General features: G+C 46.3%; 1 protein-coding gene across 1 annotated transcript in view; it reads left to right on the top strand.

Moving 5' to 3' along the window:
• The window catches only part of LOC140387836 (protein mono-ADP-ribosyltransferase PARP14-like), an 83204-nt gene that overhangs the window by 18495 nt on the left and 52073 nt on the right, over positions 1-12636 (top strand). The window contains exon 8 of the mRNA XM_072471031.1: positions 1642-1690. Within this exon, the coding sequence (XP_072327132.1) occupies positions 1642-1690 (49 nt within the window). The remainder of the gene's footprint in view (positions 1-1641; positions 1691-12636) is intronic.

Raw genomic sequence — 12636 nt, forward strand, 5'->3', positions numbered from 1 at the left:
ATCCCCCGGGGGTTGTAATCACCTGTGTGCCTCCAGCAGCTTCTGATCACTAGGTGCACATCATGGGGGACCTACTATGAATTGACAGCCCAGTATTGGGAGCGGAGGGGAGGGAGGAGGGTAGTCAGGTGTAAATGCCTGATATGCATTGTAAATTAGATGTAAAGATGTACTTTTTAAGTAGTTTTTAAGGCCCCACTTTTGTCACTGGGGACAATTGAGCGGGGAAATCACACAGCGTATAAGATGCCTTGGGTCTCCCGCTGGGTTCTCTGCCATTCCCGCCCCTGAAAACAGGGGTGGAAAATTCCTCCCCTTGGTATATTCAAGTGAGGGATCTGCCACCTGTTTGAAGATTCACCTGCAACTTCGGGTTATCCTGAACACTTTTACACTTTTGTGGTTTATTTCAGTTTTTTATGCAGTGGTGTGAGAATTCTCATTTTCTGCCTCAGTCAGATTGCCCAGGTTAGAAGTAACAGTGCTTTTCGCATCATGAGCCCATTGCTCATTAGAAATTGGAAAAAGATTGTCCAGACTCAACTCCCATTCCATTCCATATCAAAAGAATAAAATTATTTTCATCCCGTCAATTTGACCTGTATTTAAACCCAGAGGGCAGTGCGCAGGCTCACCTTTGCCAATGAGGGTGATATTGCCAGCCTAGTAACCAAGAGGCCGAGACTAACAAGAAAAAATATTTGGATGAATAATGAATGTTGCCCTGACCAGTGACACTCGCATCCTGAACATAGGAACATAGAAACAGGATAGGCTATCAAGCCCGCTAAGCCTGCTCTGCCATTCAATTAGACCATGGCTGATCATCTACCTCAAAGCCACCTACCCGCACAATCTCCATATCCTTTGATGCCATTAGTTTCTAGAAATCTATCAATTTCTGACTTGAACATTCTCCATGATTGAGCTTCCACAGCCCTCTGGAGTAGAGAATTGCAAAGATTCACCACCCTCTGAGTGAAGGAATTCCTCCTCATCTCAGTTATAAATGGCCTACCCTTTACTCTGAGATGATGTCCCCTGGTTTAAGACTCACTAGCCAGGGGCAACATCTTAGCTACATCCACCCTGTAACAATTTTGTAAGTTTTGATTAGGTCACTCCCTCATTCTTCAAATTTGAGCATGATTTAAAAAAAAAGAGAATGAGAGGATCTTCACCAAAACAATGATAGCGGCAAACCCAGTTTTATTGAGCCAGAATTGGGCTTGGTGAGTTAGAATTAGCCGAAGGTTATCTGGGAAGGTAGAGAACCAGGGTGTGGATGAGAAGGTTGGGCATTAGCCTCAGGCAGTCAGGTCTTCAGAGAAAAGAGAGGCTGGCTGTGTGTGGAGTGGGAGAATGTGGATTGGTCTTTAATGCATAGGTGAATGGTACCACAAGAATGCTAGTACTGCTACCCATGAACCATTCAAATCACTTCAAGAATAATACGAATCCCATTGGGCAATTGGATCTAAAGAAGCTGATGCAGAATGAAAGATTCAAGCAAAGGATACGACTCAATATATTTTCTGCAAACAATAGATATTCAGAATTTGTTGAACGATTTACAGAAAAAGAAACATTGTCGGGAACAAATCTGCACTTTTTAAAACATTTTTTTCTTTTGCTCACCAGTTTATGGACGATAAACAAAGCCTTGCGTCACCAATGCCTTTTCCCCACGGTAAGAAAAAAATGTAGACATACTTAATTTCTGCACCTTACTGAATGTGATTATAGGTTTTGAGTGGCCCTCTAAATCTACTTGCTGAACTATCGGGTACATTTGTGTCTCCTCCCACTCAGCATGCCAATTAAATGTTACTCATTACTTTTCGAGCCACTCACTGCCCCATAGATGCTTAGATGTTTACAGCATGGAAACAGGCCCTTTGGCCCAGCTTGTCCATGCTGCCCAGTTTCTATCACTAAGCTAGTCCCACTTACCCGCATTTGGCTCATATCTCTCTATAGCCTAGGACAGCACGGTGGCACAGTGGTTAACACTCTGCCTCAGGGCGCCGAGGTACCAGGTTCGATCCCAGCTCTGGGTCACTGGCCGTGTGGAGTTTGCACATTCTCCCCTTGTTTGCATGGGTTTCGCCCCCACAACCCATAGATGTGTAGATAGGTGGATTTGCCACGCTAAATTGCCCCTTAATTGGAAAAAATAAATTGGGTACTCTAAATTTATAAAAACAATATATCCCTCTATGCCGACCCTGCCCATGTAACTATCTAACTGATTTTTAAAGGAAAACAATTGTACCCGCCTCTACCACTGCCTCTGGCAGCTCGTTCCAGATGCTCACCACCCTCTGTGTGAAAAGATTTTCCCTCTGGTCTCTTTTGTATCTCTCCCCCCTCACCTTAAACCTATGCTCTCAATGTGGAGAGGGCTATGCCCTCTAGTTCTAGACCCCTCTACCTTTGGGAAAAGATGTTGACCTTATCTATGCTCCTCATTATTTTATAGACCTCTATAAGTTCAGCCCTAAGCCACCTATCCAGCCTCTCCTTATAACTCAGACCATCAAGTGCTGATAGCATCCTCATAAATCTCTTCTGCACTCTTTCTAGTTTAACAATACCGTTCCTATAATAGGGTGACCAGAACTGCACACAGTATTCCATGTGTGGTCTTACCAATGTCTTGTACAGCTTCAACAAGACGTCCTAACTCCTGTATTCAATATTCTGACCAATAAAACCTAGCATGCTGAATGCCTTCTTCACCACCCTGTCCACCTGCGACTCCACCTTCAAGGAGCTATGAACTGTACCCCTCGATCCCTTTGTCCTGTAACTCTTCCTAACTCCTGACCATTAGCTGAGTAGGTCCTGCCCTGATTTGATCTACTAAAATGCATCACCTCACATTTATCCAAATTAAACTCCATCTGCCATTCATCGGCCCACTGGCCCAATTGGTCAAGATCCTGTTGCAATCTTATATAACCTTCTTCACTATCCACTATGCCACCAATCTTGGTGTCATCTGCAAACTTACTAACCATGCCTCCTACATTCCCATCCAAATCATTAATATATATCACAAACAACAGTGGACCCAGCACCGATCCCTGAGGCACACCGCTGGTCACAGGCCTCCAGTTTGAAAAACAACCCTCCACAACCACCCTTTGGCTTCGGTCACCAAGCCAATTTTGTATCCAATTGGCAACCTCACCCTGGATTCCGTGAGATTTAACCTTTTGCAACACCTACCATGAGGTACCTTGTCAAAGGCCTTGCTAAAACCCATGTAGATAACGTCGACTGCACTGCCCTCATATACCTTCGTGGTCACTGTCGTGAGAGTAACAAAGAACAAAGAAAATTACAGCACAGGAACAGGCCCTTCGGCCCTCCCAGCCTGCGCCGATCCCAGATCCTTTATCTAAACCTGTCGCCTATTTTCCAAGGATCTACTTCCCTCTGTTCCCCGCCCATTCATATATCTGTTCAGATGCATCTTAAATGATGGCCGCCTCTACCACCTCCGCTGGCAAAGCGTTCCAGGCACCCACCATCCTCTGCGTAAAAAACTTTCCACGCACATCTCCCTTAAACTTTCTCCCTCTCACCTTGAAATCGTGACCCCTTGTAATTGACACCCCCACTCTTGGGAAAAGCTTGTTGCTATCCACCCTGTCCATACCTCTCAGAATTTTGTAGACCTCAATCAGGTCCCCCCTCAACCTCCGTCTTTCCAACGAAAACAATCCTAATCTACTCAACCTTTCTTTGTAGCTAGCACCCTCCATACCAGGCAACGTCCTGGTGAACTTCCTCTGCACCCTCTCTAAAGCATCCACATCCTTCTGGTAATGTGGCGACCAGAACTGCACGCAGTATTCCAAATGTGGCCTAACCAAAGTCCTATACAACTGTAACATGACCTGCCGACTCTTGTACTCAATACCCCGTCCGATAAAGGCAAGCATGCTGTATGCCTTTTGACCACTCTATCGACCTGCGTTGCCACCTTCAGGGTACAATGGACCTGAACTCCCAGATCTCTCTGTACATCAATTTTTTCCAGGACTCTTCCATTGACCGTATAGTCCGCTCTTGAATTAGATCTTCCAAAATGCATCACCTCGCATTTGCCTGGATTGAACTCCATCTGCCATTTCTCTGTCTAACTCTCCAATCTATCTGTATTTTGCTGTATTCTCTGACAGTCCCCCTCGCTATCTGCAACTCCACCAATCTTAGTATCATCTGCAAACTTGCTAATCAGACCACCTATACCTTCGTCCAGATCATTTATGTATCTCACAAACAACAGTGGTCCGAGCACGGATCCCTGTGGAACACCAGTAGTCACCTTTCTCCATTTTGAGACTCTCACTTCCACCACTACTCTCTGTCTCCTGTTGCCCAGCCAGTTCTTTATCCATCTAGCTAGTACACCCTGAAACCCATACGACTTCACTTTTTCCATCAGCCTGCCATGGAAAACTATATCAAATGCCTTACTGAAGTCCATGTATATGACATCTACAGCCCTTCCCTCATCAATTAACTTTGTCACTTCCTCAAAGAATTCTATTGGGTTTGTAAGACATGTCCTTCCCTGCACAAAACCATGCTGCCTATCACTGATATGTCTATTTTCTTCCAAATGTGAATAGATCCTATCAGTATCTTCTCCAACAGTTTGCCTACCACTGACATCAAGATCACAGGTCTATAATTCCCTGGATTATCCATGCTACCCTTCTGAAACAAAGGGACAACATTAGCAATTCTCCAGTCCTCCGGGACCTCACCCGTGCTCAAGGATGCTGCAAAGATATCTGTTAAGGCCCCAGCTATTTCGTCTCTCGCTTCCCTCAGTAACCTGGGATAGATCCCATCCGGACCTGGGGACTTGTCCACCTTGATGCCTTTTAGAATACCCAAAACTTCCCCCTTCCTTATGCCGACTTGACCTAGAGTATTTAAACATCCATGCCTAGCCTCAACATCCGTCATGTCCCTCTCCTTGGTGAATACCGATGCAAAGTACTCATTAAGAATCTCACCCATTTCCTCTGACTCCATGCATCAATTCCCTCTTTTGTCTTTGAGTGGGCCAATCCTTTCTCTAGTTACCCTCTTGCTCCTTATATACAAATAAAAGGCTTTGGGATTTTCCTTAACCCTGTTAGCCAAAGATATTTCATGACCCCTTTTAGCCCTCTTTATTGCGCGTTTGAGATTTGTCCTACTTTCCTGATATTCCTCCAAAGCTTCATCAGATTTAAGTCGCCTAGATCTTATGTATGCTTCCTTTTTCATCTAAGCTAGTCTCACAATTCCACCCGTCATCCATGGTTCCCTAATCTTGCCATTTCTATCCCTCATTTTCACAGGGACATGTCTGTTCTGAACTCTAATCAACCTTTCCTTAAAAGATTCCCACATTGCAAATGTGGATTTACCCTGAAACAGCTGCTCCCAATCCACATTCCCTAGCTCTTGCCGAATTTTGTTATACTTGGACTTTCCCCAATTTAGCACTCTTCCTTTAGGACCACTCTCGTCTTTGTCCATGAGTATTCTAAAACTTACGGAATTGTGATCGCTATCCCCAAAGTAATCACTGACTGAAACGTCAACCACCTGGCCGGGATCATTCCCCAATACCAGATCCAGTATGGCCCCTTCCCGAGTTGGACTATTTACAGACTGCTCTAAAAAACTCTCCTGGATGCTCCTCACAAATTCTGCTCCATCTATGCCTCCAACACTACATGAGTCCCATTCAATGTTGGGGAAGTTAAAACCTCCCATCACGACCACCCTATTGCTCCTACATTTTTCTTTAATCTGTCTACATATTTGTACCTCTACTTCATGCTTGCTTTTGGGAGGCCTGTAGTAAAGTCCCAACAATGTTACTGCACCCTTCCTATTTCTTAGCTCTACCCATATTTCCTCAGTGCTCGAATCCTCCATCGTGCCCTCCTTAATCACAGCTGTGATATCATCTCTGACCAGTAATGCAACTCCTCCACCCCTTTCACCGTCCCCTCTATCCCTCCTGAAGCATCTATACCCTGGGATATTTAGTTGCCAGTCTTGCCCTTCCCTCAACCAAGTCTCAGTAATACCAATAACATCACGTTCCCAGGCACTAATCCAAGCCCTAAGTTCATCTGCCTTATGCTACACTTCTCGCATTAAAACAAATGCACCTCAGACCACCTGTCCCTTTGCGTTCATCATCTCTTCCCTGTCGACTCTTCCCCTTAGTCACAATGAGTTTATTATCTAGTACCTTACTGGCTTTAGTTGTTGCCTCTTTACTGAGCTCTAACTTCCCAACCTGGTTCCCATCCCCCTGCCACATTAGTTTAAAGTCTCCCCAACAGTGTGAGCAAAAGCACCCCCTGGGACATTGGTTCCAGTCCTGCCCAGGTGTAGACCATCCGATTTGTAATGGTCCCACCGCCCCCAGAACCGGTTCCAATGTCCCAAAAATCTGAAGCCCTCCCTCCTGCACCATCTCTCAAGAATTCTGACTATTCTTGAATTTCTACTCTGACTGTCTCGTGGCACTGGTAGCAATCCTGAGATTACTACCTTTGAGGTCCTACTTTTTAACTTATCTCCTAACTCCCTAAATTCTGATTGTAGGACCTCATCCCATTTTGAACCAATATCGTTGGTGCCTATATGCACCACGACAACTAGCTGTTCACCCTCCCCCTTCAGTACATCCTGCAGCCGATCTGAGACATCCCTGACCCGTGCACCCGGGAGGCAACATACCATTCGTGAGTCTCATTTTCGACCACAGAAACGCCTGTCTACTCCCCTTACAATTGAATCCCCTATGACTATAGCCCTGCCAGTCTTGTTCCCGCCCTTCTGTGCAGCAGAGCCAGCCATGGTGCCTTGAGCCTGGCTACTACTGCCTTCCCCTGGTAAGTCATCTCCCCCAACAGTATCCAAAACGGTATACCTGTTTTGGAGGGAGATGACCGCAGGGGACACCTGCAATGCCTTCCTGCTCTTTCTCTGCCTTTTGGTCACCCATTCCCTGACTCCCTCACCAATCCTAATCTGCGGTGTGACCAACTTACTGAACGTGCTATCCACGACCTCCTCAGCATCGCGGATGCTCCTAAGTGAGTCCATCCGCAGCTTCAGAGCCGTCATGCGGTCCAGCAGGAGCTGCAGCTGGACACATTTCCCGCACATGAAGGAGTCAGGGGCATCGGCCGCATCCCTGAACTCCCACATTGAGCACGAGGAGCATAACATGGGACTGAGATCTCCTGCCATTTTTAAACTTTACCTTAACTGATTACAAATATAATATCAAATAATGAATAAGTTAAAGGAATAAAGATTTGACTTACCAATCACAATACTTACCAACACACGAAGAGTTAAATCTCTCCCAGCCATTGCTAATTGGAGCACCTTCCTTACCAGCCAATCAGGCTCTGCTTTGCTGTGATGTCACTCTTCAAGGTAAGTTTTTAAAGTTTTAAAAGAGGTAAACTTACCTTCCCGACAGACCCCTGGCCACTGCCCCTGCCGAAAATCTGAGGGCCGCTTCTCTTGCAACGTTTTTTAAAGAGGTAAATTTAACTCCCCGACAGACCCCTGGCCACTGCTCCCGCTGAAAATCTGAAGGCCGCTTCTCTGGCAGCTGTGTCCCTGCTGCTCTCCTCACGCTCTTTCACTGTGTCCCCGCCGCACTTCTCGCGCTCTTTCACTGTGTCCCCGCCGCTCTCCTCGCGCTCTTTCACTGTGTCCTCGCCGCTCTCCTCGCGCTCTTTCACTGTGTCCCCGCCGCTCTCCTCGGGCTCTTTTATATTGTGTCCCCGCCGCTCTCCCGCTCTTTCACTGTGTCCCCGCCACTCTTCTCGTGCTCTTTCACTGTGACCCGCCGCTCTCCTCGCGCTCTTTTATCCTGTGTCCCCGCTGCTCTCCTCGCGCTCTTTCACTGTGTCCCCGCCGCTCTCCTCGCGCTCTTTCACTGTGTCCCCGCCACCCTCCTCGCGCTCTTTCACTGTGTCCCCGCCGCTCTCCTCGCGCTCTTTTAATCTGTGTCCCCGCCGCTCTCCTCGCGCTCTTTCACTGTGTCCCCGCTGCTCTCCTCGCGCTCTTTTATCCTGTGTCCCCGCCGCTCTCCTCGTGCTCTTTCACTGTGTCCTCGCCGCTCTCCTCGCGCTCTTTCACTATGTCCTCGCCGCTCTCCCCGCGCTCTTTCACTGTGTCCCCGCCGTTCTCCTCGCGCTCTTTTACCCTGTGTCCCTGCCGCTATCCTCGCGCTCTTTCACTGTGTCCCCGCCGCTCTTCTCGCGCTCTTTCACTGTGTCCCCGCCGCTCTCCTCGCGCTCATTTACTGTGTCTCCGCCGCTCTCCTCGCGCTCTTTCACTGTGTCCCCGCCGCTCTCCTCGCGCTCTTTTATCCTGTGTCCCCGGTCCCCGCAGCTCTCCTCGCGCTCTTTCACTGTGTCCCCGCCGCTCTCCTCGTGCTCTCTCACTGTGTCCCCGCCGCTCTCCTCGCGCTCTTCTATCCTGTGTCTCCGCCGCTCTCATGATCTTTAACTGTGTCCCTGCCGCTCTCCTCGCGCTCTTTTATCCTGTGTCCCCGCCGCTCTCCTCGCGCTCTTTCACTGTGTCCCACTGCTCTCCTCGTGCTCTTTCACTGTACCTTTAAGAAATGGGTGTTTAAGAAATGTACCTTTAAGAAATGGGTGTTTGTCAGTGATTACCCCTTCAAAAAACTCAATCAAATTTGTGAGACAAGACTTTCCTCTTATAAAGCCATGATGACATTCCCTAATTAGTCCTTGCCTCTCTAAATGCCTGTAGATCCTGTCCCTCTGAGCACCTTCTAACAAATTACCCACAACAGAAGTAAGGCTCACCGGTCTTCTTAAACAAGGGCACAACATTTGTTACCCTCCAATCTTCAGGCACCTCTCCTGTGGCTGTTGATGATTCAAATATCTCAGCAAGGGGGCCGACAATTTCCTCCCTAGCCTCCCACAATGTCCTGGGATACATTTCATTAGGTCCCGGGGATTTATCTATCTTGATGTACTTTAATACCTCCAGCACCACCTTCTCTGTAATATGTACACTCCCCAAGACATCACTTTTTATTTCCCCAATTTCCCTAACATTTGTGCCTTTCTCAACAGGAAATACTGACAAGATATATTCATTTAGGACCTCTCCCATCCCTTGTGGATCTGCACATAGATGACCTTGTTTATCCTTAAGAGGCCCTACACTCTCCCTAGTCACTCTTTTACCCTTTATGTATCTATAAAAGCTCTTTGGATTTTCCTTTGCCTTATCTGCCAAGACAATCTCATGTTCCCTTTTTGCCCTCCTGATTTCTCTCTTAACTCTACACCAACAAGCCCTATACTCTTCAAGGAATCCACTTAATCTCAGCTGCTTATGCATGTCATATGTGGGCAGCACGGTAGCACAAGTGGTTAGCACTGTGGCTTCACAGCACCAGGGTCCCAGGTTCGATTCCCCGCTGGGTCACTGTCTGTGCGGAGTCTGCACGTTCTCCTTGTGTCTGTGTGGGTTTCCTTTGGGTGCTCCGGTTTCCTCCCACAGTCCAAAGACGTGCAGGTTAGGTGGATTGGCCATGATAAATTTCCCTAGTGACCAAAAAGGTTAGGAGGGGTTATGGGGATAGGGTGTAAGTGAGGGCTTAAGTGGGTCGGTGGAGACTCGATGGGCCGAATGGCCTCCTTCTGCACTGTATGTTCTATGTTCTATATGCCTCCTTCCTTTTGACAATGGTCTCAATATCCCAAAACGTCCAGGGTTCTCTCCTTCTACCAGCCTTATCCTTCACTCTAAGAGGGATCTGCTCACCCTGAACTCTAGTTCACACCTTTTTGAAAGACTCCCACTTACAAGCTGTCCCCTTGCCTGCAAATAGGCTGCCCACAATCAACTTTTGAAAGTTCCCGCCTAATACCCTCAAAATTGGCCTTGCCCCAATTTAGAATTTTAACTTTTGGGCCAGAATTATCATTCTCCATCACTATCTTAAAACTAATGGAATTATGGACACTGGTCCCAAAGTGATCCCTCACTGACACTTCCATCATCTGCCCTTCCTTATTCCTCAAGAGGCGGTCAAGTTTTGCCCCCTCTCTAGTTGGGCCATCCACAAATTGAATGAGGAGTTCTTCCTGAATACACTCGAAAAATTTCTCGCCATCCAAACCCCTAGTGCTATGACTGTCCCAGTTAATGTTGGGAAAGTTAAAGTCCCCAACTATTACCACCCTCTTTTTCCGGCAGCGATCTGTAATCTCTTCACATATTTACTCCTCAATATCCCACTGACTATTTGGGGGCCTATAGTACAGTCCTATCAAAGTCATCTCACCCTTCTTATTTTTCAGTTCTACCTGTGTAGACTCAGTGGGCGAACCCTCAGATATATCCTCTCTCTGTACTGCCATGATCCTGTCCCTAATCAAAAATGCAACTGCCCGTCCACTCCTATCTCCTGGCCCCAGAATGTTTTCTCGGGTTATGCTGCCCAGTTTCAATTACAGTCCAGTGGGCTGCAATCCAGGCCTCTTGACCGTTCTTTTAAATTACATGCACCCTTCCCCCACTACAGTATAAATCTGACCCCATTTCCAGTTCTCTCCAGCTTTGACAAGGAGTCATCCAGGCTCAAAACATTAGCTCCCTTCTCTCTCCACAGATGCTGTCAGACCTGCTGAGATTGTCCAGTATTTTTTGTTTTTGTTTGAGACCAAATTATGTACTTTACCCACCAACCCCACCTTACCACCTATGGGTGGACTTCCCTTATAGGTCTAAGATGAGCAGGAGTGTTCCTCTGGGTTCAACAAGGAATATTTAGGTTTCCCTGACCTAGATAGACCCTGACTCCCACTTCACTCCCATTGCGTGTCCCAATCACAAAGTAAATCGAGCATTGTGTATAACGGACTGCCAATTCACCATTAATGCTTTTGCACCCATCACCCAAAGTTAAAATTACCAAAAGCCTGTAAATGTTAGCCCTGTACCTTTGGTTATTTCTTTGACTTATTAGTTGCTACCATCCTAAGTACTTAGCACCATCCGTCGTCCATCAATTTGAAGCCAATTTAATCCCAATGTGAAAATACATTACTATCCTTATGAATTGCTCATGTAATCACAGTATTGATTTAACAAAATGTAATGTGGCAGAAGTTGTTAAAACCTTGTTTTGGAATAAAGCATGTATTAAAGTGTGTCTCCCATATTTTAAAGCACCATTTTGATTTTTAAAATCACAAATAAGAAATGCTCCACAATATTATGGCCAGGATTTTCTGGCTGTGTCTTGGTGGGACCCTTGAACAGAGTAAAGCTGCATCCTTCAAACCTTCGACCCATCTAAAGAATTGATATTGACCTTTCAACACCTCTCCGTATGGTGTTGGTGAGGTGTTGTCCCATGAGGGCTGTGAAAGGCAGATAGGACATGGGTCAAGAACTCTTTCAGGGGTTGAAAAAAGCTACTCATAAATCAAGAAGGAAGGACCATCAATAGTCTTTGACAACTGCCGCACAATGTTGAAGAACATACGAGCCTAAGAAATAGAAGCAGACGTGGGTCGTTTGGCCTCTCAAGCCTCCTACAATATGATCATGGCTGATCTGATTGTGACCTTGATGCCACTTTCTTGCTTGTCCCCAGTAACCATTAAGTCCCCCGTTGATCAAAAATCTAACTCAGCCTTGAATATATTCAATGACCCAGCCTCCATTGCTTTCTGTGGAGAGTATCCCTCTGAGAGAAGAACTTTCTCCTCGTTTCAGTCTCAAATGGGAAACCCCATATTTCTAAACGGCGATTCTAGTTTTTCTGCGCGAGGGGAAACATACTCTCAGCACCTACCCTGCCAAGCTCCCTCAGGACCTCAGACGTTTCAATAAGATCACCTCACATTTTTCTAATCCCCAATGCGTATGGGCTCAACCCACTGAACCTGTCCTCAAAAGACAACAACTTCATCCTGGGAATTAGTTTAGACAACCTTCTCAGAACTGCCTCCAATGCAAATATATCCTCCTTAAGTAAGGAGACCAAGTACTCGATGGGTGGTCTTATTAATGCCCTGTTCAGTTGCAGCAAGACTATGCTCCTTTCCCTTTGTAATGAAGGCCAACACTCCATTGCCTCCCTAATTACTTGCTGCACCTGCAAGCTACCTTTTTTGTGATTCATGTACAAGGACACCCAGATCCCTCTGTACCACAGCATTCTACAGTCTATCTCGCTGAACTTATCTATTCTCTTTGCATGCCCCTCACTACTTGCTTCCTACCTATCTTCATATCATCGGCAAATTTGGTTAAAATACAGTCAGTCCCTTCATCCAAATAATTAACATAAGTCAAAAATACCACCTTTTACAAATTTTCACCTTTTGCAAATTGTCATGTAGACATAGAAGGTGATTCTAAAACTGTAGTCTGCCCCTCTCTAGATGTTTGACAGCATTTTGAAAGGCACACAGGTAAGATGAATTATGGGTGATTGTACTCTTCGTCCATTAATTGACTATTTCTGATGCTATGAACTGGACTGTAATTACGATGTTAAGTGAGAACATATCATTTTGTTACTCT

Source organism: Scyliorhinus torazame, chromosome 2, assembly GCF_047496885.1.
Source record: "Scyliorhinus torazame isolate Kashiwa2021f chromosome 2, sScyTor2.1, whole genome shotgun sequence".
NCBI lineage: Eukaryota > Metazoa > Chordata > Chondrichthyes > Carcharhiniformes > Scyliorhinidae > Scyliorhinus > Scyliorhinus torazame.